General features: G+C 39.5%; 1 protein-coding gene across 1 annotated transcript in view; it reads right to left on the bottom strand.

The window, feature by feature from the left end:
• NPSR1 (neuropeptide S receptor 1) overlaps positions 1-26,260 on the bottom strand; it is a gene marked incomplete at both ends in the record, with an annotated part of 61,569 nt that overhangs the window by 7,162 nt on the left and 28,147 nt on the right. Inside the window, 3 exons of the mRNA XM_079302662.1 lie at positions 4,582-4,783; positions 9,346-9,439; positions 9,724-9,827. Of these exons, the coding sequence (XP_079158788.1) occupies positions 4,582-4,783; positions 9,346-9,439; positions 9,724-9,827 (400 nt within the window). The remainder of the gene's footprint in view (positions 1-4,581; positions 4,784-9,345; positions 9,440-9,723; positions 9,828-26,260) is intronic.

Genomic DNA, 26,260 nt, shown 5'->3' with positions numbered 1-26,260 from the left:
CTGTGCTTCAAAAGGACCTTTAGCAATTTTTTTTTAAACATGAGTTTGCAATTATATTAGGCAAATGTCTATGTATTGTATTTATAATATTAAAACTTAAAAAATATATTTAGCAATCATTAATAACAGCTTTAAATCCTCTGAATTTCTGGATACTTAAGTGCCAAAACATAATTAGATTTTGTCACAGAGTAGCAATGCAGAATAGAAATACAGCAGCTCTTCTGTCTCTGCCTCACAGGTTCCTGCGAATATTTGCAGGAGAGCAGTGTATAATCCTGATTTGATCCATATTTAACCTCTGTTCAACAGTGCTCCAGAGGTCTTCAGCTATCACAGATACCATTTGAGCTTTGCTTGGCATATTTCAGAATACGAGAAAGGCTTTGCTTATAGCTAATGACACTTGTTGCAGAAGAGGAGAGAACTAATTACTGCAGGTTCTCTAATTGCTTTTTTGGAATTTTCTGGAGTTTTGTAGGTTGATAATATCAGCTGCAGAAGAAGTGGTAGAATCATGTAAATAAGAAGGTGCACGTCAGATTTTTAAGCACTGTATAAAAACACCTGACTCAGGATCTGTGGCTCTTCCTGTACAACAGTGAGACAGCAGGGACAAGGGAGGTTTTAATATGAAAAGAACAAATATTCTCCACTTTTTTCAGCTCTCAAAGATATCCACACACTTAGTACCAATCATAGCTTTTAATTTTCTTTTCAATATTCAGGTCTTGTTCATTGTTACTATAATCAGATAAAAAACTTACTGAAAAACCCACAAACTCTTTGATAACTAATTGCTGATCTCTAGTTGTGAAGAAGTGGTAGGAATAGACCTCAGAAGTATTAAAATCTTTCAGGCTGTTGCAGTTTTCTTCATAAATTACCTTTCTATATATACATTTTTTAAAAAAGCAAGGGGCCAGGGGGAGAGAATGCTGAGGAGTTCTAGTTCACGTTTTAGCTTGGAATCCGTAGACTTTGCTCACACCACATCTGGGGGTTTAGCTTGCCAGTGGAAGGGTTTTCCACAGTGAGCATAAGGTTATCAGTTAAATAATTCATTCCATGGGCTTCACTATTATGAATAACACAACTCCTGTGAGTTAGTTGAACGCTGTCAGGAGCATGTGAAATCAGCTTCACTGAGAGAGTTGGGGGCTGGATGAGAGAAGCTTAAAAGATGATGGTGTCTGGACTGTAAAAAGTGAAAATAGCTCAACCACAGCAGCATATCTAGTGTGGAATTAAGCCCTGCTCCTGAAATGTAAGATTTTATCCTTTGTATGCACTTCAGATGAATACCACCAGAAAAAGTGCTGTCATCAGTGAACTGCTTTGCTCTAGAGGTTAGGTTTTCAGCAGAGCCATGCAGTAGAACTAATTAAGAATTAACTCTGCCAGCCAGCATCCCACGTTGCATCAGACACTTGCCATGCAGCTAAATCAGAGTGCTTCAGGAGAGAAAATAAAGTAGCTGTGCAAACAATCTGAATTCTTGCAGATTTCTTTTTTTTTCCTGTATGCACTCTGCTTTACTTCCTCACTGAATGTGGTGGATGACTTGATTTCTGACTTATATGTATTCATGGTTTCTTCTACTCATCCTTGACTTTTCAGTTGCATGTTTATGGATCTTCTCTCCATTTTTATGTTGTTGCCTTTTTAAAATAACACCTTCAGCTAAAGGTCATTAAATTAAAAAAAAATCACAAAATGCCTTCCTGAATTTATTAAATAACACCTTTCATTTTATAAATAATCTCTTGACAGAGTAACACACAATTGGAATATATATGATCTCTCTCACCCTTATGAAATAGCATCTCATTTATCATCAAACCTCCTGTGCATCTGAAAGAATTGGATGAAACAAAACTTTTACAGAGAAACTGAGTCCCTAGAGATGTTAACAACCATTCCTGCTGTTCTTGAGCCACAAACTGCTTGCCAGAGTATTTGTATGCTGCAGCCACATCAGGTGGATTAGCTTTAAACTCCTGGACTGCCAATGATTTTTAAAGAAATAGATGTCACACCTTCAGGCTATGTTGCCAGATGTTTTACAGACACATCAGCTGGGAAGTTGCAACCTTCACATTTATGCTTGAGACTTTAAAAAGTGCTCTACAAAATAGCCAATTCCTTCCAAATTGGATGGCATTTTTCCATAATGTCTCTGCTGACCTTGCCCTGATGCTAATCCTCTTTTTCTGTGGTTTTAGACAATCCTCTCTGTTCTGAAGAAAATAGTATCACTGACAACTAGAAATAAATAAGCACAAAATAAATCCTTCCCTGCACCACTCCCCTTCCTTCCTTCCAGTGCCAGACACCACTTTGGACCTGTCAAAAATCTGACTTCTGCAAGGACACAGGAATGTTTGTGGTAATATACACTGAAACCAGGAATGTTTCTGGGCAGGTGATGGACACTGCTGCCCCTGGCTCCAAAACCAGTGGTTTTAGTTCCTGTCATGCCATAAACTTCTCGTGTGAATATTGCTTAATGTTAAAGCCACAAAATTTTAGGATGTTTAATTCATGTCTCAGATGTCAGGGCAATCTCATGAAATGCCAGTTTCACTGCCTTTCTGTTTCCCCTCATGTCTTCATCACCTTCTTGCTTCTGGGGATTTACTGTAAAGCAAGTCAGAGAGCTGATCTGGTTTGAATATCTTTCTTTGGCAGAGTCAACAGCTCTGAAATATTTCTTGCTCTACAGCTTGTCTTGTCTTGCCAAACAAGTATAGATGGCATGTAAAAGGAGTGGCTGTCTGCAACAGAAACCATGCAAATCTCTATGTTTGAGTGTGAAAGAGATGTTTCACACACCTATTAAATGACTGGTAACTGGGCAATCTGTGGGGCTTTTTTCCTGAAATGCTTATGATGCTGGCTAGAATCTCCCAACTCCTACCTATGTGAGAAAGCTCCTAAAAGAACCCTTTCACAGAAACAGCCAGCCTCAAATTTTTCTAGTGCCATTTCCTTTCACTGTTAGATTGCTTTTTGTCTGTGCAATGTATGTTTATTTTTTTGCTTCTTGTGCTGGGCTGCAGATCTACCCACATTTTTGTTTACATATTCCCAAGAATATTTTTTTGTATGTTGAAAACTAGGCTGGCTTTCAGATACAGAAAAACATACAGAGAAATTATCTCACCTAGGAGGGATAACTTGGGAGTAGTTTTTCCTCTCTTGTTATCCTGTCCTTTTTTAAGGAGAACTTTCTTGATTTTTTTTATAATATCTATAAAATCTGGCATGAAAAATGGAAAGTTTAGCAAACTGCCATGTTATGAGAAAAGTGTAAAAATCATCCCTTCTCTCTAGAGACCAGCACTGGTCCATTTTGAATCCATACCAAAAAGTCAGTGAAATGAGTTTAAGACCACATAGTTTTGATTCTATCAGAGATAAACTTGTTGCCATTAAAAGCTGCAGAACTTAATCTCTGTGATAAAACAGTAATAAACTTCAAGACATTTATTTGGGTTATGTAGTCAGTCCTACCATCATCTAGAAGAGATTGGCCTCTGCCCACCCCACTCTCACTCTACCAATGAGCATGACGCTAAGGGAGACTCATGTCTCATCACACGTTGGAAAAACAGATGGACCATAAAAAAAAAATCCAAGGGACATTGCAAAAATAGTTCTTCTCTCAGAGTCCAAGCAGCCTTTCACCAAATTATGGGGGGAAAAGTAGCCCCAGCAAGTTTTTCTTCCTGCTGACAAGAAGAGATGGACACCAAGAAATACAATTGTAACCTTTCTAGTGAAAGAAAGAAAAATAAAGGCTCTGAGAACTGTCACTGCCAGTGGCAGCATTTTGAGGCAGTTAAAAAGCCTCACTCCCCTACCACATCTGATTTTGGCTGCTCTTTTGCATTGGTGGCTACTCATGGCTTGTTAACTTCTGTTTAACAGCAGCTAGTGGCAGTGCCCTAGAGTGAGGCTGATCACTAAGCACGATCTGCAACATTGATTGACCTCAGTTTAATAGAGTTTCTTCAGATTGTCTCTGGTTTTTGCCTCTGATTTGAGGCAAATCAGTCTCAAATATCCCCAGCTTAGCTTTCCTATTATAAACCAGGAAGAATTACATTTGTTCATATTTTAGGAATAAATGGTAAATTTAATGCTTGGAGATTTCTTTCCAATCCTGGTGAAGGAACATTTGTTGAGTACTGTGAAGCTTAAGAGCACTTCAAGTTAATTTTAGTTTAATTAGTGTTAAGTGCAGTTTTCTGTTCTATTAAAATCATCCTTTGTAATAATGGATAAATATTCATGCTGGATTTATAAAAATATCTTTTAAGCCTGGAGCTGTGGAGATAAGTGGACACACTTAGAGATTCATTCCTTTTTTCAGAGAAAATATTTCTGGCTGTTAATACCACACAGAGAACACCCAGGGCAAGTAAAACGACCTGTGTACCATGTGATAAAAACCAAAGCAGCTATGCAGCAGGTATGAAAATGAAATTGTAATGAATAAGTAGAAATTAAAGCATTAAGCTGATTGCACACTTGATAGCTTTCACCACACACTTGCTGCCTGGGGCTCAACCTTACCTGATAATGATCAGAGGAATGAAATACACCAGGAAAGCCACAACTGTCATGTAGGGGATCCAGTAGGAGTCATCAGGCCAGATAGCCCAGCACTGCACTTCCCCATTGGAGAGCTGCCGTTTCCCAAAAATAATCAGAGTTGGTATGGAAAACAGGAAAGAGAGGGTCCAGGCCACTCCAATAAGCACTTTCGCCTGCCTTTCTGTGTAACAGAGTTAAACAGACAGTGTCAGTGGGGATGTTGGTGTGAGTTAACTCTTGCAGAACTATTGACAGAAAGGCAGGGAGGAGGAGGAAATTCTGTGAAAAAAGGGAATTCTAGGCTGCAACTGGCTGATGCTGAACAGGTTTCAAATGACAAAAGGGATTTCATCTCTTTGTCATGATAAATTGTCATATCACTATGAGCTTGTATTTTGCAAGTTTTATTTAAGGATGTTTAGGGTCTGTTGAATCTGAAACACTATGAGAAGTCACTGGTCAGGTTCAGCAAGTCACAAACATGAAATGCAAATGGTATCTCTATGCCACCAAGAGAATATAATTTGTGGATGTAAAGGACCTCAAGCTTGCCCTACTGCATGCCTAGTGATGCACCTTGAAGTGAGAAAGATTGCAAATCATTTCCTATGAGGAGAAAGAAAATACCTCTGTTCAGGGTCAGAACGAGACTGCACAACCAGCTGCCTTTAACTCCATCTACAACTTTACAGTCCCAAGGAAACATGGGCCCAAAGAGCCTGGGCATCTCCTGCACTTCTCTGTATGATGGTGGGGATCAAATTTAGCTCCTGCTGATGAGCCCAAGCCCTGCCAGGAGTGAACTGCTAACCACAAGACAGGGAGGATGACGGTGCTCAAGTGCTCAGCTCTGTTTTATCTCCTGCAAAATACAGGAACTAGGAGATCCTGCTGGACTTCATGGTAAAGAAAAGGAGATAAAGGACCCCAAAATCTCCATTAGGTTTGGGTTATGTCATCCTCTTGATTTCTGGCTACTTCCAAGTGAGAAAAAACAAGTGGGAAACGAAATGATGCCCAGTGGCACCCAAAAGATTTTGTAAGTATGAATGAGTTGGAGCAAAAAGGCTTTATTTTTGAAAAACCTGCATTTTCTGGCTAAAATCCAGTTAGCTCTAGCTGAGAAGTGTGGTGGAAAAGGGTTTATCTGTGGAGTACCTATGATTATCAGTGACACTTATTCCTCCTCAGTCAGACTGCAAGAGGAACAGATAGGGACAGATATTTTTTTTTTAATCTGGGGAGCTTTAGTGTTCACATACTTTATTGTCCTAAAAAATACCCAAGGTTGTGTGTGAAATAGAAAACCACTTTAAATTATACATGTCAAGAAGAATGTCTTTCCTCCTTGAAGCTCAAAGAGCAATACAAAAGCATGTGGGTGAAACATTCAAGAAGTAATTTTATGCTTTATAAAACATCAGTAGCAAATACTCAGTTATTCTGCTCATTTTTCAATGCTACCCACGTTCAGGAAAGTATGGTCTTGCTAATCTAGGGCTTAAGGGAAGTCTGATGACATCTGCATAAGTGAGAGAGTTAGATTAAGGCCATAAATATTGTACAGGCAAAAGAGAACTGTGAAGTTTCCCAAAGCATAACAGAATAAACTTAGCAGAAGAATATTAAGAATCAATTTTGCAAAATATTTCCTGACAGAAAAGACATTTCATATGTGAGCTAACTACTTAAACTACAATCATGCAAGCCTCAGTGGGGCCTACCTGTGTTATTCTAACTAAAAAAAAATCAGAGCTGTAAAAGAAATCTTATTTTTTTGTACTGTATATTGAACAGAACTGGGCAATTTTGGTTGGGCAAGAGCACTATTTCTTTATGTTTCATAATACTTTTCCTGCAATGTTAATTTATTTTTATTTTAAAATGTCCCTTCCATTTAGTAGAACATGGCCTTGCTAGTCTAAAGGGCCACTGATAGGTAAGCAGATTTTTGTTTTATTAGAATAATGTTCATTTTCTGCCTCACCATCAGGGCTTTTTTAATGCTGCATTTTTAATAATTGCTCTAATATGCTCTAAATGCCAGTAATAACACATAACTAGAACTGTATCAGTTATAAATGAAACCAAACAAATAACGTTTGAAATACAGTATTCTATTGGGCCAGTCTGAGCATTTTCATTTAGAGCTTTTCAATCTCTGGTGGCCCAGACGAACTGCCAGAGCTGGAGTGGGAATCTCAGTTGTGAGCTCTGGCTCTGACTCTCCTAAAAGGTGTTTCTCTGTGACTGTCCCCTTTGCTCTGCTCCCACCATCCCTGCACTGTGGCAGTGGGTTTGAGTACATCTCTCTGTTCCCAGCAACATGGAATAGGAGGACACCCCTTGGGAGGATCTTTACTTCCTGCCATCAAGAATGTCAAGTTTATGCAAACTTTTCATAAATTAAGTGCCACCTTAAAATTAGGTTTTAAATCCAGAGAGAGCAGAGCAGCTCCAGAATCTCAGTGACAGCCCTGTTTTCAGCCCAAAGCCACACAAGGATCAGTGTACACCTTTTTGGCTTTTATCATTTACTTAAGCAGTTCTTTTATCACCTGTTGTTTAGCTTGCATGTTGTTTGCATATATCTTTCCAACATGACAAGTATTCTCAAAATGTGTTCTGCTATAACTTCTCAGTTTATTTTCTTTCTGATCTTTATTTTTACAATTTTTTCTTAATACCTTTCTCTTATCTCATAGTAAATATACCCTTTTGGTGTCTCATAGTAAAAACTTTAGGAATAAAAGACATATTTCTTTCCTATACTGCACTTTCTGTGGTCATTTATGTATTTTTAAGTATAAAATATTCAGCTGTTGAAGTTTGTTTTCTTAAAAACCATGTAAAGAACAGGTCATTGCAAATACTTTGTAACAGGGCTTGAGGTTAGTAACTAAAACACAATTAAAAAAATTGTTTGACATTATCAAAGTGGATTGTTTGATTTTTTTTCTAAAATGATATTTCAAGGCTACATGGAAACATGAGTTTTCAAACCAGGAAGAAGAAATAACTCTTTTGTTTCTTGATTAAAGGATTTTGGGGGGATGAGTGTTTCATTTTGCAAAGAAATTTGCCACAGGTTGACTCAGAACTGTTCATGAAATTCTCCTGTGTCATCACCAATGACAAAGATCAGTAATTCTCTTTGTTCTCTTTCTATAGAATAGCTAAGAGGGCATTTCAAAATCATACCACGTGGCACATCTGCCAAATATGATTGTTTTATGCATATTCCAGAAAATTGCTATGATAAATACACCTCTCTAAAGACTTATTTTGGATTTATAGCTGCCTTCTTTTTTCTTTGAACATGGTGTTTGCTTATGTATCAGTGTATAGCCAGACCTTGCAAGAGGCAGATGGGAGATGGGTTTTATCTGTGTTTTCTCTGCTTCTGACCTTTTTCCCCAGACCAAAGCTGCACCCAACTGATGATTTTGCTACCCTAGACTGAAAGCAACATCTGCTTTACTGCAGTTTAATAAAAAGAAAAAAAAACAAAAGAAAAAAAACCAGCCTTTATGGTATACATATAGGAAATAGGATTTTTAAAAGGCTTTTACAAAGATTTTAAGTGATTTTTCATGGGTTCTTTTTCAACTTCAAAGTGCTTTTCAAAGATTACCCATCAAAATCTTTACTGTACCCAGGTGGTAATTTAACAAGCGCTGCTTTTCCTGCACCACGCGTGAAGAAGAAATGCCAGCAGGTCTGTCCCACAGCTCATCCTGCTCAGCCAGGTTTATGAGCTGCCACCCTTCCTGGTTTATGAGCCCTCCTAAGGGAGCTACAGAGCAATGCCTCCTCTCCCAAAGCCTGCAGGGAAAACCTTGATATCCATCTCCCTGTTTTGAAAGAGCTGATATGCACACGGGGGTATATAAAGGTAAAATTTCACAGAAGTATTTGAAGTTTCAGACCTTAACATCTGCCAAAGCTGCGCTACTGTCTCAGGTGTGATTGACTCACAGGTTTTTAAGGCCAGGAAGGACCATTAATCTGATCCCCTGAATAGAGTCGTCTGGCAAAAGCCATCAGTACTCCAAAACAGGAATGATATTTGCATCTGATTAAAGAATCCTCCAGACCTCATGGTTCTTGTAACTGTTCTTCTTCCTCCCCACCTGCTATTTCTGTTTCTTCACTCAATGCAACATACTTAACGCCCCACTTTGGCTTTGTGGGAAAGAAATAATTTTGTTTAAACTATGTTAAGTGGTCAGGATATATCTAAATGCTGTAAAAAAAACCTGAAATCAAACAAACAGAGGAAATTATAAGAAAAATTAGATATCCAAACCTATATGCTATCTCTTTTGAAGATACATCAAATGAATACCTGAATTCTCAGTACCACACCCTCCACCCAAGTTATTTTTAATGTGAATAAATAGACAGAATAGATATTGCAGTTCCTAAGGTCAGTACAGTGGAACAAGGGATAGCCTTTGCCCATTAAAACCTAAAAATGCTGGAATATAATGATAACCATTATACTTTTCAAAATGTAATTTCATTCTTTGCCAACACAATATTTATAAAAACTACTGAGGGCTAAGTGGAGTTAAATAAATCTTGAAACCACAGCTACTTCATCATTTGGGAAACTGTAACAGAGTTCAAAAGTAGCTACAGCAGGAATGAATAATTCATAGCAACAAGGTTAAGAATTTTGAAAACTAAAAACTTATCCAATAATATCATAGCAAAAACAAGGTACTGAAATTTTCCTACCTCCTTGCAAGAACTTCATGGGATAAACTATGGCATGATACCGGTCTATGCTTAGTGACACAAGGACGTAAGTTGAGGCATAGAGAAGGACCACCTGGGGCAGTAAGTAACAAGACAACAGTTGAGACACATCTATTGCAAAAGGTGATGTCAATGAGAACTCTGATCTAGGAATGTTTCAAAACTTACTGAAAAAAAAAGAAAAAAGAAAAATCCCCTTGTATATTCATCCAGGTATTTTTACTTTTTCCTGTTCACAAAATTTATAAGATTTAATATGCTTTAACTGATGTGTTTTACCTTTAAATTAACATTTTGCTGCTAGAAAAGAATCTACAGTGTTTTTGTCAGTTTACACAAAGCATGAGGAATTTATACCTGGAAGTAGCGAACAACCCTGCAAACGATATCAGGAGCCATAAAATCTCCGGTGTAGCGCCAAATGATGTCAGTCATTATGTTGATGAGTCCTGTGAATGAATCTACAAAGAAATTAAGTGAAGAAGCATTGAAAGAAGCAAATACATGACTTTAGGTGAACCACAGAGGTAGGTACCATTGGGATATATCAGCTCCCCAGTCTTAGAGGCAGTCAAGCCATAACCACTCAGCCCAGTATGCTAGAGAAGTTGGGAAAGCCTCAGAAAACACTCCCTAATTAGTGTCTAAGTATGTAGCTTGAATACAGCTGTGACAAATACTGAACTACTCAATGTTATGGGTTGATGTTTAGACTGGCTCCTCTCCTTGCTTCCCCCGTGCAGCTGCCGGCCCCTCCCTCGGGCTGTTTTATCTAGGCTGGTGTTTTCTGGCTGGCTGCTGCTGCGCTTCGGTTCTTGGGCTGTCTTTCTCGCTCTGTCGTTGCTCAGCTGCACCTCCCCCCCACCCCCCTAGCTACTTTAGCCGCTTTTCCCCTTTCCCCCCAGCTGTTTTGGCTGCGCCCCTGTTTTGGCTTGTCTTGGGCTTGCTTTGGCCTGCTCCCAGCTGCCCCTCCCCCTCTCTCCCTTCTCCGCGCTCCAGGGATTTGCACTGACTCCGGAGGATGAGGATCTGGATTTCGGGGGCCGCTGCTGGAGGTCGGCTCGGAAGGCTCTACCACCCTCCCTGGTGAGGACCGGCCGGGTTTGTCTCATCTGGGTCTGTGCTGGGGAGTGTTTCTTTTATATTTCTGTTAATAAAAAAAGTTTTTTCCATTTTCCCCTGAAGAACATTTTTTTCCGAGCTCGGTGAAGGAAGGAATTGTAAAAAAAAAGGGGGGGGGGGGGGGCCCTTTGGAGCTCTTTTTCCCCAAATTTGTCCTAAACTTGGACACTTAACGCTCTTTATTTTTTATCTGTTATTTCACTTCACAAAGTCTCCTGCAAAATCATCTGGAGTGACAACCAAATGCTGCTAAAGTTAGTAGAAATTTTGTCAGGAATTAATTTGCAAACTTAATTAATTAATTGCTAACTTTGCCTTGTCAGCTTGAAGTTAACCTACTTATGCCTGTATTTTGTATTTGTCAAATTTAATACACCTCAGGCTATCTTTTCTTTTTTCTTCTTTTTTTTTTTCTTCCACAAGAAAATTTAAAGAGATATTCCAGCCTTTGTTCTGTTTCTTATTGAAGAAGTGAGTGCTCACAGAGATGCACATTTTACAAATGAATCAAAAGAACTGGTGCTTCTGTTTCACATATGAGTGATATTAAGTTTTGTCTTTAAAACCAACTTCTCTCACTCGGACATGATGAATGTTTTCAATGCAGTCCATGGAATAAAATGTGTACCAGTCCAATGTCCTGCCACTTCAAGTAACATGTCATGTTGCTCTTCTTGCACAGCTTACCACAAAGGGAGAAAACAGGTTAGGAAAACTTTTCATACAAATTTTTGGGACAAAACCAAACAATATGAACAAACAGTTTCAATCTTTTTTAAAAAAAAATTATAGTGATGAGGTAAAGTGTTTCATTTTGCTGCCACCATTTTACACATTCAAAAACCATCTCTGAAGTTTAGTGTGATAAAGATATTTTAACTCTCGTAATGGAAGACTTCGATTTGAAATTTATACCTTTAGAAACAAAATATTCCAATAATTACAAAAAAATGTTTTGAGAAATAAACAGTTTGGGATAGTATTTCCAATCAAAAAGGCATGTGTTTTACAAAACAGGTTTCTTCTAAACCCTTTGAAATTAGAGAAATTCCAGATATTTCTAGTTGGCAATTGACATTTCAGCTTAATGCTTCAGAAAATTGTTTTACTGAAAAACCTGGTTTGTTTCACTGGAAAATAAGGGATATTTTTTCTGTATCAGTAATCCTTTATCTCCTCATTTTCTTCTTTCATTTATCTTCTTCTTCAAGACTCAGTTCAAAATTAAATTTGTATAACTACATTGCCACCCTCCTTATGACTACTGTTCAATTAATACTGGCTTGCTCTTTATTCTCACAACATTTCCCAGCCCCAATTTCTCTCTCTTCTGCCTCCAGAGAGAGGCTGGATCAGAGACAATCTCTGAAAGGAAGTCTGTTGTTTAAAACATTACGTTAAATGTTGTTCATTGATTAGGGTGATGGGATAAGGAACGATTGTTCCTCTGATGAGTGCAGTGGCTTTAAGATTTTACTGAAAAGACTGTATGTATATAATTCAGGTGGTCTTAGAGAAAATCACAGAGTTTAAGTGTTTCAAAAAGTGAAATGTATCCCCCAGCAGTAGTTCCAACCTATCCCTTTCCCTTTCCTTACTCCTGAATTATTGATCCACATTCTCTCTCTCTACAGTAATGAAATATATATTGGTTCAAAGTATTACACATCAATAGAGCTTCACCTCAGGCTATCCTCCTGCTTTTGATCAGCTGAGCGTCTGCCAAGCAGGTGCTAAATGAGGGTTCATCATTCCTCAGGAGGGGGAGGGCGCAGAGGCTGCCCTCCCTCCTGCCAATCTCAGCGCTCTGAAAAGAGAGGGAGAAGGGACAGCACCTCAGGTATCTCGCCCTTTCCTTCTTCTCACAGCTATCTTCCTATCCCTTTTCAGTGCATCAGGAGAGTGCTTTAGAGGTGCATCCTGCAGCTGTGGTGGGACATGGGACAGAATCCTGGTGGTTTCCTTCAGGTAAGCAATTTGGCAATCCCAGACAACGCCCACGTCAGCTTTTTAGTTTGCATCAGGAGTGTGGTTTTTAACCTGTGGATGGCCCCCACCTCACTGGCTCATGTAATGGAGATCCACAGGGGAATGAGGCTTTGTTCAGCTGATGCTTGGCCCGAAAGTACTCTCCAGGGCTGCCCTCCTCGCATCCCACACTATGTAGCTGCCAGCCAATGCTCAGGCTCAGGAACCATGGCAAAGTTTATGCAGCAGAAGCAAATCACTCTCCAGAAATACAGAATATGGATATCAGCTCTGTCTTTTTCATGCTACAGGTCTCTACCCATAGTTTTAAATACTTCAGGAGCTTTAAAGACAACTCATAATTGTTTTTCCCTTGAGACCTGTTGAGTGAGGTTTTTCAGGTGACTGCAGAGGCTTTTAAATGAGGCTTAAACTTCACAGCTTTTTTGTGCTTGAAGCCTCAACTCATCTCCCCCAGCAGTATGTTTTAAGAGTTCCCTGTCCTGAATTTCAGAATTGCTGTGGAGGGCTCAGCATGAGCCTCCAAGCACGTGCCTCTGAACACAACACACACATGCATACCAAAGCCAATGCACCCAGCTGTCTGTGTGGGCCAATTTTAGCCAGATTTCTCAATGCCCTTTAATTATAGAAACATTCTCCCACTCAATGCCCTCATTCTCTCCTCAGGTTTTAGAAATATCTCTTGTCTTTTCAATCCTAAAAGCATACCAGACTAGTTTTTCTCGGAGGATTGTTCAGTCCTCTGCTGCCTGCTTCAGAGGGTGTTTCTTATCCCATCTCTGCAAAGGACGAGGTTCTCTCAGTATGAGCACACACGTCTCGAGGGTTTGTCCTGCAGACTTCACATAGGGTCACCAAGTAAATAATGTGCTTTGTGTCAGTGATCAGACAGCATGAGGGGAAAATGCAGCAAACCTACAAATTATGACAAAGGATTGTGATATACTCTCCAGACACACATGTACCTAGTGCAAAACTTCATTAGTGATTTAGACACTAAATGTGCTGCTCATTAATCTTTTATGTTATGATCATTCACACCTTCAATAACCAGACTTTATATTTTTCACACCTTCACAACATTTTTTTCTTACAAGTCTCTTTTTGCACAAGGCCCCAATGTGCCAGCACTATATACCTAGCATAGAGCTAATGAATTGCCAGCAGACCTTTTGCCACTGGTAGATGAATCCTCCTCACCCTATCATCTCAAATGCAATTATATCCATGACCACAGCATCTTCAAGTCCTCATTTTCCATGTAATTTTAGTTGCTGTAGTAGAGTTCAGAATTCAGCTGGTTTCAGCAATGAGATCTTAGCAGATCACATATTCCCTGGCTGTTTTTGGCAATCTTATACCTCAGACTATGTCACTGGGTTGCATCATTGCCATCCTAAGTGTTGAATGTCAGGTACAGAAAGCTGACATAGCCAATACATTGCTCTGAACCTCAGTGTTCTCATCCTCATGACTTTGAGTATCCTCACCACTCCTTACAAAGCTGGTGGTTAGCGTGTTAAATACCTGTGTTCTTTCACTGATGAATGTTCTTTGGGCCAAACAGCACCAAGATAATTTCTGAAAAGTATCCTAAACAACCTTCACTCATAGGTGTATGCAAGTTTATCATTGCCACTGCCTTCTTAATAATCTTCTAAATTCTTTTACTAAGCAGTGGTGTGTTTACTGTCATACTGTGTCACCATTGCTAGGCAACAGTGGGGTTATTGGCCCATTTAATTACTCAGAAAAATAGGCAGAAATTCTATTAATGGAATGTATTGTCTTTTGATACAAAATAAAGATGCCAGCAAGTGATATTTTGTGACTTTTAAGCCAGATGTATATTCAAAGGGGGATACAGATAAACAATTCCTTGTTGAAAAGAGTGCATGGTGCTAGTGTGATAGGAATGTAAGACTTGCAAGTCTCTCTCCCTCAAGTTTGGGCTTGAGTGAGAGTGGGTTTTCTGTAAATAAATGTAAAAGAAAAATTTCATTATATTTCAATAATAAGAAAAAGTAGAGGGAGATAGAGAGTAAAGATGGCTTTGCCTGGGCAAAGGGAGACAAGAACAGCTTTGTGGTGTTTGTGCAACTGGACAGGTCTGCAAACCTTTATCTGTCTCCTCCCTGTCACCACCATGGCCACAGCCAGTCCTCAAAGGCAAAACAAGTGTCTGCCTTTACAAACCTGTCAGCATTTCAAAATGCAGCATTTTTAGACAGTGTTAATCAAAAAGGCCAAGAAAATTGGCCTGTTGTTCCCAGAGGAGACTGAAACATGCTAAATATAGAGCTACAGCATCTGTTGTTGGGAAATATATCAGGTACTGAAACAACCTGTGAAAATCCTGGGCCCAAAAGGCCAACATAACCCAAGTTTCCATCATGTTCAGAAAAATGCCTTTGGATTTTATTATGGACATGAATGAGTGTTGGCATTGTCTCTATACTTTTGAGCCCAGGAACCACTTGGTTCAAGGAGATGGGTGATGGGTGCTGCCTCATATGACACTGATCTCAGAAATCTCTGATCTCAGAAATTTAAAAAACTGCCCTTGGAGGAACAAATCTGAATTTCATCTTGCTGTTGCTGTGAGTGAAACAAATTTTTGTGTCAAAAAGCCCTCCACGGAGAAAGAAGTCCATTATAGAAAGCAAATGGTGGTAATGAGCAATCTGGCATGGGAATAGACAGGTTACAACTGTCTCAGATATCTTCACAGAAACTCGTTGACTTGATGGTGTTCCCAAAGGGATGTACCTTTGCAGACTTCAGGGTATTCCTTTTGTTACAACTAAGGAGGTTCAGACAAAAAATCAGCGCTAGCAAAAACTAGCAAGTCTACAAGAAAATATCTCCATGATTTGATTATAGTACTGACACTACTCTTCCCTCCAGATGCTTACCCTGGGGACAAAAGTTTTTCTGCCAGAAATGGAGAGCAGATGGTTGGTAAACTGTGATGTGTTAAAAAGATCCACATGTCATCTCAGCTGCAGTTTCTTTTTTTCCCTGATGAGAACAGTTCTATTAATTTGGATGTGGCGACCCATAATTTCTTGGTGAAGCTGTGCCTCTTACTAAAATATCCTCTCTCTTTCCATGTCACTTACAGAGTGATTCCATTGTAACGAGGTATATCTTTTTCTGCTTTGTAGACAGCACCAAGCTGCATAAGGCAACACATTTTGTAAGGCAAGACAAAGAGTGCAAGTTCCTGATCAGGGCTGAGCCTTTCATATGGCTCTTTTTTTTTTTTTTTTTTTTTTTCTTTACTTCATGAGGTACATTCCTGTCACCTACCACTCCCCGAAGAGTGTATCCTCTGGAAGCATCAGAAGCAGCAATTTGCTAACACCTGCCTGCAACAGTGATAGACCCTTAAACACAAAAGTGGCATCATTGCCTTATGACAAAAATAAGGTCCTGTCCATGATTTTTGAACTGATGAGGCAGTCACTGCTCTCTGACCTTGCTGCTCTGTATCATGCTTGATTTGCTGTCAGCTAATCAGAGTCAGTGCTGTGAAAAGCAATTTTAATTAGGTGTTCTTAGAGGTCCTGGAGGTTGGCTTTAGTACAGGCACAGGGCAGAGAGAGCAGGAGAAGCTGCCCTACCTCTTGCAAACACCTCTAGAGCTGCTTTTCTCCTCTTCTTCCCATAGTCTGTGCTTTCCACTGAAAATTTCACAGGTGGCTTTGCAAGTATTCACTGCACTAGAAATAATTTTGTAACCACATTTCCTAAAAAATCTACCTAGCCCACTCTCTCATTCAGAAGCTGATAGTGAAATAGGTTGTGTCCCTCATCTGGGTATCTATAGGAAAACATGGTGGTTCCACATGGAAGGGGGGAAGTGCGGAGCCTACACATGGAAGGGGGGAATGGAGGGGCTGTCCCCTCGCTGGGAGCTTCCCCTGTGAGATGTGGAGACCAGTCAGAGGCTGATTTGGTGGTTGATATCCCAGATGGCCAATGAGAGAGTTGTTTCATTTTTATAAATCACATTGGTGGGGGGTGGGCCACTCTCTTTCAGCTTCCAGCCTCTCCGGAGGTGAGATGGCTCTGGCCAGGCCCTGGCCACATGGCCTTGGGCTCAGCCCTGGCCCCTGCCCTGTCCTTGATGGCCCTTGGCTCAGCTCGGCTCGGCTCAGCTTGGCTCTGCTCCACTCCACTCCGCTCTGCTCCCCTCTCCACATGGCATGAACAAGCAGGGGAATCAGGGAGCCACCAAAGGTTCTCCCTTCCCCACACCCTCCCCTTCTGAGAGAAGAGGCCTCCAGCTGACCACGGGGCTTCTTCTTGTTCTGGATGCAATTTTAACTCTTTTAATGCCTGGATAAGATTCTTGATCTCCTGAGCTCCCCTGAATGAGAAGAAGTAAAGCATGGAGTCTATAGAAGTCAGCAGAATGAAGATAAAGTTCCTGATAGGAAGAGATTGAAAAGATGCAACTGATGAGTAGCTGAAAACCTTTTTTGTGGGGCTATAAGGGGACTGTGACTACACTAAAATTCTTTTAAACTGTGAAATATACTTGGGGAAGTTTGGGTGCTTGAAAAGAAGAGCTTTTTGCTTTGAGAAAATGGGGCTCTCTGTTTTGGGACTGGAATATGGACAGAGACATTTAACAGAAAAAGAGATGAAGAGAATTTTGTCTTTCAGCAGCCTGCCTTTAAAAGTGGTACCCCAAGTGAGTAACATAACCCATAGCACAGCTCTGGAAGGACTGTGGAGATGAGAGGAGAGTCATAATCTGCAATATTTCCTGGGTGAATGCAGATTGTGAAGGTGAAGACACCCCCTAAGCCTAAGCCTAAGCCAAAAAAGGGACTTTTCTCTCTAGAGTGAATTGAAATTATTATTTAAGTATATAACTGACTGAAGTGTTTTCTGTATGTTGTTAAGAAATGTGGAATGAAGGAAGCGGGAGGAGGGAATAATCTAGAAATCTAATTTTGAATTATTTTTGTGTTATTAATAAATTTCTTCTTATACCCTTTTAAGTTTTACGCCTGCCTTGCCTCTTCTTCTGAATCCTATCTCTAAAGAAAACTGAATACATTAAAATTGGCAAACCTAAGTCACACTGTGACAGACAATATACTCACAAGATACTCAGAAGATGCTTTTTCAAATTATGACATTTTAGCTCTTCAAATGCTGAGCTGTGACAGCCTGGTGTATGGCTTCTCCATGCAGTCATGGTGCAGCGAGAGGCTGTGTGTGGAGCAGGGTGGGTGCAGGGGGCCTGGGTGCAAGAGTTGCCCTCATGCTTTGACAACTTATTCCTCCCCTTCACAACCATTCCAGGTGCATATATCTGAGGTTATGGTCATTTGCAGCCCCTTGCTCCAGCATTTAGAGCATCTGGACTCCATGCTGGAAACAGGGCCAATAGAGAGAATGGTTGAAAAACCCAGGAGCTGCCATGAATCTGCCAATCTTGATTTTGACTCTTTTAGAAGTGTTGATATGAAGCAGATATAATTGAGCTTACACAGTGCAAGAATCCCAGCTCTCTGCCAGAGGATCTCTGGCAAAGGGATGGAAAGTGTTAGCCTTTGGTGTGCACTAACTTTTTATGAGGAATCAGCAAGGACATCCACAAACACTTTGTTCCATTATGGTGCCTGTATTGGAGCATATAGTTTGCATTGGAGTGGCAATTTTGCCACAGGAACCAACAATATGTACTGTGCTGTTCTTGGGCATTTTCTCCTTCAGCCTGGAACAAATGTAATGTATAAAGCAAAACACACTTGAAAATTGTCAAGGGAAAACCTGTTCAATTGACCTGTTAAAGCTATGTGATTTTTTTTGTGGCAGTGGTGCTTTCTTTCTCTTTCTGACTCATAGGAAGTGACAGGAAATTTTGTTAAGCTGTGTGAGCATCTAATTTATTTGTTGCATTTCTTATACTTCTGCTCTTGATCCACTTTCTCATGTGATGAGGCAGGCCCTCTTAGGCTAGATGTTGTAAAGGATGGATTCAATGATGTCACAGCTTCACTCCACAGCTCATCCAGGTTGAAAGAGGAAAGGCTGAGAATAGCATATACTGCATGATACCAACCTCTTAAGAAGCAGCACTTACAAGAGAGCTGGAGATCTGATCTCTAGGAACTAAAATTCAAAATGCCCAGCCATTGTGAAAGGCACTGAGGTTTTGTTTAATTTTCCTTTATTAATATATCTCTTCCTACCATTTTTTCCTACTTCATAGTTGCTGTGGGGATACAGCTGGAGGGGGCTGGACTGATCCAGCAGTTCTTCCAAGAAGGAGCATGGCACCCACCAAAACAGGGCAGGATAACAGGAACAGCAGCAGCACATCAAAAACAGGTGGGGGACGGGAGAGGAATGGGCAAAAAGGTGGGCTTGGTCACCACATCACCAGTGGTCTCAGTATTCAGAAAAACTGGGTCCTCCCACAAAGTTGAAGAACTGAATTGTTTTTAATTTGAGAATTGTTGTCCAGGATGTATTATGAACCAGTCAAGACAGTAAAGGCAAGTAATTTTCATTCAGAAGTCCCCTTCTTCAGATGTCTGTGGATACAATGGTCTGGGATTGGCAGTTGCACTTAGGGGGAATATGTGGGAGCAGATGGAGTTGGTGATAATTCTGGAAATTATTTAGAACAAAGTTTCCTCTTCCCATCTTGTGTAACTTGCACATAGATGAGACCACTGTCTACTATATGAAATACTATTCTGTTGCATGCAGTTGTTCAATGGTTCAGTCTGTGTAAAGAGAATGTGTCTCAGTGTAAATGCAGAAGACACACTCCTGTGGATCAATTTGTTTTACTTAAACACAGAAACACAAGGATATGACTCCTCAAAAGACAAAGGAATCACATTGTTTGTAATTAATAACTGCTGTATATATTTCAAGTGGTGCCTGTACTTACAGTATTTTCCAGAAAAAAAATTATCTTCTGAGATGCCAAGTACCAAACGATTCCATTTTGAATTATTTCCTTTCCCAACATCTTGTGTAGATGCTTCTGCTATTTTCTCTGAATCGTCTATGCTGATCCTTTTGCCAATGCTTTACCTCAAGTATTTGGAGGACTGCAGATTCATATCTTGATCAGAACAGAAACTACACGATAATTCTCATCTAAAAATGTAGACTATCCTAGGAGTATTTTCTGTTGGCGTAGTTCAGGCACCCAGGTCAATATAGTCATTGATTATCCACACTTCTGATGCTGCCTTGGTTGGCGTAGATATTGTTGATGCAGATACTTTAGCTGAAGTAGGAGTGGCAAGTGGTTTCTTCCCTCACAGCAAACTGTAAATTAAGACTCCCATGGTGCTCAAGCAGTGACATTGCACGCTGCAGCTCAATTTTTGTTGATGCTTAGGCTTTCCATTACAGAATAATAGAATAGTGTTTATTCCCATTTTTGTATCTGCTTTCTCTTCCCTGGTGGTTGCTCATAGCATGAACAAAAGCACACTGGTAAGTGTCATTGGCAAATTCCCATGCAAAATCATCATATGGAAAAGGTAGATAGGCAAACCCACACTAAGCTGTTTTCCATTAAATATGCTGCAATGCCAGGACAGGCTGAAAATTCATTACATGCGGTCTGGATCTCCGTCCTGAAATTGACCTGAATGTGGCCAAAATGGACTTCTGAGCATTTGATCTTAATAGAGCAACTAAGTCTCTGTAGCACATGGTATCTTTGACCTGAATTCCATAAATCCTGGTAATGCTGTGTGAACATTTGCTAACCAGCTAGGCAATGGAATTAAAGGAAGTGACTCTCCAGAGAAAATCTGTAAAACACATGAACGTGAGTTGGATGTTTTGACAGGTGATGAAATGCCACATGAAAATGTTGGATGTGTCATCCTACAGCCCTTTGCAAAAAAGGGTAGAAGGAAATGTATTGGTGTTATTGTCAGTGACACGAATGTGTCACTAACACATTTAGTGACACAAAGACAATCTAAGTAAATAAATATCACTGCTTTCATATGCAAGAGGGGACTAGAAAAACCCAAATCTTCTTAATGTAACTTTAGTGCATGCAAAGGCTATTTCCAGAATAATTTCTGTTTGATTGCAACTAGATGTGCTGCAGCATAGATGATGGACTAAAAGGTACTAATGATGTATTTATACTTTTGATGTCGAAAGTTTAAAGTCATGTCTTTTAATGGGAGATAATGAGACCCTAAGTGATGATTTCAAATAAAGCATGGTCATTATGGCCATGCTGTTGGCAGCACCACGCTTGTGCAATCCTGTCTCTCAGCATTTGCTGCTGGCACGTGAGGAAGTCAGGTAGCAAACTCCACACACCTACCTATATTTAACAATAGAAGTCAAACTCTCATGTAGAGTAACAGTTAAATAAATGTCCTCTATGTCAGGTGACAATTCTGCCTGGATATCCATCAGGGAATCATAAAATTTAGAGGCAATGTTTTCCAAGTAAGTCAGAAAGAAATCCATTCCCCCCCTTAATGTGAAATGTTGGACCCAAAGGATTTATCTGCCAAGCAACCTTTATGAAAAAACAAAACCATAAAGAAACGTAACACAACTGTCATTAGGATTTGAATGTCTGAAACAGGCTGAAGATAGGAAAACCATAATCAGTCCTTCAGGACCACATAACAATTTTGTAGGTGTCAAAACAAGAATTAAGGCTTCCTATAAACTGACATAAATTTACACAGCAAAAGCTGACTGTTGCTGATGTAACAAATGCATGGCTCATTTCATTGACTGTCAAATAGGTCTACAAAGTATATTCAGGGCCATCACTGGGCTACAGGAAAGGCTATCAAAAAAACTTTCATAAGATTATCAAAATAACCTGCCTAAACCATCCTCATGTCTCATTTTGCTCTGGAGCCCTGTAGAAAACCCTGAGTTCACCTCTTGCAGTTCATGTTTCCCTGTGCCTCACTACATGCAACAGGAATAAAACCACACTGTTCTTGTACTCTGCTTTGTTGGAAAAACATGGTGTTTTGAATCAAGTAACTTATGAAAAGATGCATTAAACAGGACCATTGTTGTTCCATCAAGACTTGGAGATGCTGATGATCTGTTTTCTCAAACTATGTCAGTGATATGAATAAAGGCTGTGCCTATGCCCTCTATATGCCATGTCTGGACTGTGGTACTGCATGAAGCTGGTGCATCAGATTTTGTCAGTGTAGCCAAGTCAGACCCCTCTGACAGTGCTGAATGTAGACAATCCTTCTGTGGGTTCCCGAAGGATTCAAACCTGAGGCCGATATGAAGGCACAAAAAAACTTCAAGACCTACAGAGAGCTTCACTATAATGGAGTTCCAAAGTTCCCCACCAGTGTCAAAACTATTTGGATTTCATCTAAATTCTAGTTTAAGGGCCAAGCCAGCCAGCCAGAAGCTGTGTCAAGATTGCAATCACAACCCAAAACTGAAACTCCAGCATGCTAAAATCATGAAAGACATCAGTCTTTTCAAAATGTCTTCTTCTCCTGACCAAAAAATGCTTGAGCATCTTTGAGATTAATAACCAGATATTTGGATTTTCCCTGAAGGTAATTCACTGGGATTGATTGACTATAAAGAGTGTAAACAATTACTCTAATTTGAAAGCTAAAATCAATTTACTTGTGCCTTTTCCACATCCTGTCAGTCAACATCCTAGCAAAGTACTTCTGAAATTGGCATGTCTTCCCAAATGATGAATGAATATGAAGTTTTGGTGTTTATTTACAATTCACACAGAAAATATAACTGTGGGAAAATATTCATGAAGATCTAAGTATGTCTATCTACATCTAAATCAATGAATGGTCAAGAAAGGGATGCGAGTATTTTTACAAACATTTTTACAAAAATCATAGAATTATTTAGGTTGGAAATTATCTTTGTGAGGAACAAATAGCATAATCAACAGATTTCATGAATTCAACAATAGGAAAAATTTATAAGCACTGTAATTTCAAGAACATTTTCTGCAAGGCACAAAATATGTATTGTGGAAATATTGTTAGCTAAAAACAATGCTAACCTACCAAAGCCTTCATATTGAAACAGTATTTGGTACACTAATGAGTGAGTGTTTAAGGATTTGGAAATAGAGTTGAAAATGCAAAACTCTGTCTTATAGGAGTACATCCATTTGTGACGTTTCAGAATGATCAAATTAATCTTGAGCAAGAGTGAACTGTTTTGTTTGTGATAGTATCTGTGCACAAATAGGTCCAACAGAACTTAAAATAATTTCCTTTTACTGATCCTTTCAAATTCACGTTGACATTATAAACCATGTAAGTGGAGCACAGAGATATTTAAAAGCATACCTCCGAGAGGCAGTTTTGGAAGCACGGCTTTGTTTTTCCAACGATCTTGTTGAATCAATTTTTTCCAGTCTATTTGTATTAGCTGGGTAGAGAATTCATGGAAATGCCATTGTGTATTGTAATTTGACTTTGATCACAGTAATTTTCTTTCTTGTGTCTCCCAAGCAGTCTTCTAGAAAATATAGCATTAATGGTCTGCAGCAGTGGATATTGAACTGCTTGCAAGCCACTCAGGCAGCTCATAAAAACATTATTAAAAAGCAAATGCCCTTTGTGCTCATAACTTCTAAACTACACAAGCTGAAGTGCCTCAATACTTCTAATGCATTCTAATATAGTAAGATGTGCTCTCTTGGAGTTGGTGTCGTGGCTTTCCAACTGACATCTTGTCCTCTTTTGCCAGTCACCATGGTTTGGTTTGACTCTTCAAGTTCAAGAAGTCAGGAGTCTGAGCATGGCTTTCTGGGAAGCTCAATGACTGGCAGGTGGCACATACATTCTTTCTGGAGCAATCTCATCTCCTACAGAAGAAGCCTTTTCCCTTCTACTAATGAGTGTTCTCCCAAACCATGGAAGCTCTGGAGATGCCCAGTCCTGCAAAGGTGCTTTGGCTCACCTGATAATATAAATCTGCTCCCAAGGTGAGAGTTCTGGGAGACCTGTGAAGGTCACAGAAGGCAAGAGTGTTTTCTGTGGCCACATGATGTGTGTGCTTTACCAGGTAGAACAATAAAGGAACCCTTTTAAAGATAATCCTGATGTTCACTAAGAAAGTGGTATAGTGCTTTATTTTCTGGTTGCATTAAACAGCAAACTTCCCATCTCCTAAGGTCATCCCTTGCCCAGCAACATCCATGAATGCTATATTCAGACATACGAGTTTTTTCCTTTACCTGAAGAATTGGAAGCACATCTGAGGATGTGCTTTCTCTCAAAATCAGAACTTTTGTAGGTGACTTGGAGCTTTTCCCAGAAAGAGAAGAGCAACAAGACTTGCTGTAGAGTTCAACATCTGAGTAAGTATTACTAATCCTGTGTGATGGGAAATTCTTTTACCATTTTTATTTCCTGTAAATGTTAGCATCACTATCTTCAACTTTTTTTCTATCTTGCCTAGTTCTTTTGTAAACTAAACATTAAGTCACACTGTCAACAGGGTCCAGGTTTTGTGGCCTTAAAAAATATTTCTCCAAATAGCAGTTAAAAAGGATGCAGGACACGTTGGAGCATCTAAGACCTTCACACAGACAACAGCCGCCATTCCAATCAGTATCAAATTGTCAATATATGATTTATTTTTTCAGTTGGCCTCAAGATCTTTATCCCAAATAACAATTTTTCTATTGGCTCACAATTTCCCCTAAAATGGAAATTACTTTCCCTACTGGCGTACTTTGGTGTATTAGGGACTCCCCTTTGACAGTGAGTAAACTGTACTGCCTTCATTTCCTCCTCTCCACTGCTCCTTTCCACATTCCCCCTTTCCAGCTCTGAATGTAGATATTTGATTTGGATAACTTTGGTCTAGATAGGATTGTGAGTGCTCCTTCCAAAAAGGGCAGGTATAAGTTACTCTCAATGGAGTTTATACCTCTGCTAACCAAAAGAAGTTAGTAGGCAGAGGGCTGAAATCCAGTTTTAAGTATACAAGTTGTTTCATGCCCCATGCCTTTGGACATGGTAGGCACTTACAGTAAGATAACTTCAGACTGCAAAGCATGATTTTAATGCCATTACTGACAGAAAATCCATACTTGAAGCAATATACACACACTTTTCAGTGCCTCGGACACAGTGCAAACCAATTCCATGCTGATTTTCATCAACCATCCATTTTCTCCAGGGCCTCAGAAGATGACCAACACTGAACCTTGTCTCACCCATTCTACTACCAGTACTGAAGTACTACAAGCTCACACTACTCAAAAACTTCCTGTTTAACAAGCATTTGGTAGACATATAAGTGCCTTTGAGAAATACCTGAGGGGTGCAAAAAGCAGTCTATTTTGAACAAACTCAGTTGGTTTATTTATTGCATAGAAGGCAAACTGGGAATTTGGGAGGTGCTTGTTAAGTACCACGTTGTGGTGTCCAATTGAACTTGGCAAGCTGTAAGTACCAGCATACTCAGGCGGGGAGACTTAGAGATGGTCTTCACTTAAAACCAAATGTCAAAAGCACAGGATATATTACTGATTTGTTTGACAGAAGCTTCATTGTTTGAGAGAGAAGGTTCTACAGCATGAGAGGACACTTCAGAGAAACTAGGTTGATGTGCAAGTGATATGATTGTCTCTTCTTAATATTAGATGATACACCTTGGGAAAGCAAAGATTTCAGGTGAGGAGTTTTATCATTGTGCAGTCTTTTGTGCATTAAAATTTCATTAAGTTTGTATTTTAGAGCAATGAGATTTGCCACTAATAACTCTTTGACACAAAAAAAACTTATTTTATATTTGAGTTACACAACACTATAAAACCTCATCAGAGCAGATCATCAGAGATGCACGGAGATGCATGTACTGTTAGTAGTCTTCATGGGTCTCATGATCCCAGTGCTGTGAGGATTATTCAAATGGAGTGTGTCATCTAACAAGCTCAGTACTTAAAATGTGTCAAGCTTGCTGTGTGGCTGCATTTGCTTCTGACAGGGATAAGAAGGAATGCAAATTTAAATTGATTATCTGAATGAAAGATGGAAGAAGTGTTCATGGTATCCTCCTTTCAAAAAGATGAACAAAAAACACTGAAACACTCTTACTTTACCAGGGTTATGTACTAAGCTTTTCAGGAGTAGTGACACTAGATTCCATGCTAAGGATGAGGGAAAAAGCCACTCTACTTCTCAGCCCTGTTAGAGGGAATCTGCTACCAACTTCCATAAGCAAAGAGTTGTGACCTTGCATTTCTTAAGAAAAGGTTTAAATAAGAGAGAATGTCCCCTTGATTTCTGAAAGCTTTGCATGTTTCATTAAAAAAAAGATGACTGAGCAGCAAATGATATTTCTTGTATTTCAGCTGGCTTATCAGATATTGCTGGAGAGACAGTTTCATAATGAGCATTGAAATTACCATATTGAATATACCTTGAATTTTTTCTATGGACTTACTAGTAGTATAGCAGTAGCTCCAGAACTCCCATAACATATTAGAAAACCAGTGATTACACAGTCCCTATCTCTGCAGCATGGAAAAACCATTTTCTAAGAGGGCTCACCATTCCTTCCATATGTGGCATCAGCTCCTGATTTTCTCCCTGCCTATGGGAGACGGAAATGAAGATGTATAGAAATCATTCTTCCATCCAAGACTAGAAAATGTCCATCAAAAAAACCAAAATAATCTCAAAATGTGTGCAAGCTTTTGATTCTGTTTTTTTAGAAAACAAATGAACATATGTTTTTTGCCACTTATCTTCAGGTCCCCACAATTTCAAAGCAA

The sequence above is a fragment of the Erithacus rubecula genome (genome assembly GCF_903797595.1).
Source record: "Erithacus rubecula genome assembly, chromosome: 3".
Classification (NCBI taxonomy): Eukaryota; Metazoa; Chordata; class Aves; order Passeriformes; family Muscicapidae; genus Erithacus; species Erithacus rubecula.
The sequence above is the reverse complement of the archived record's forward strand: the minus strand, read 5'-3'. Positions and strand labels throughout refer to the sequence as shown.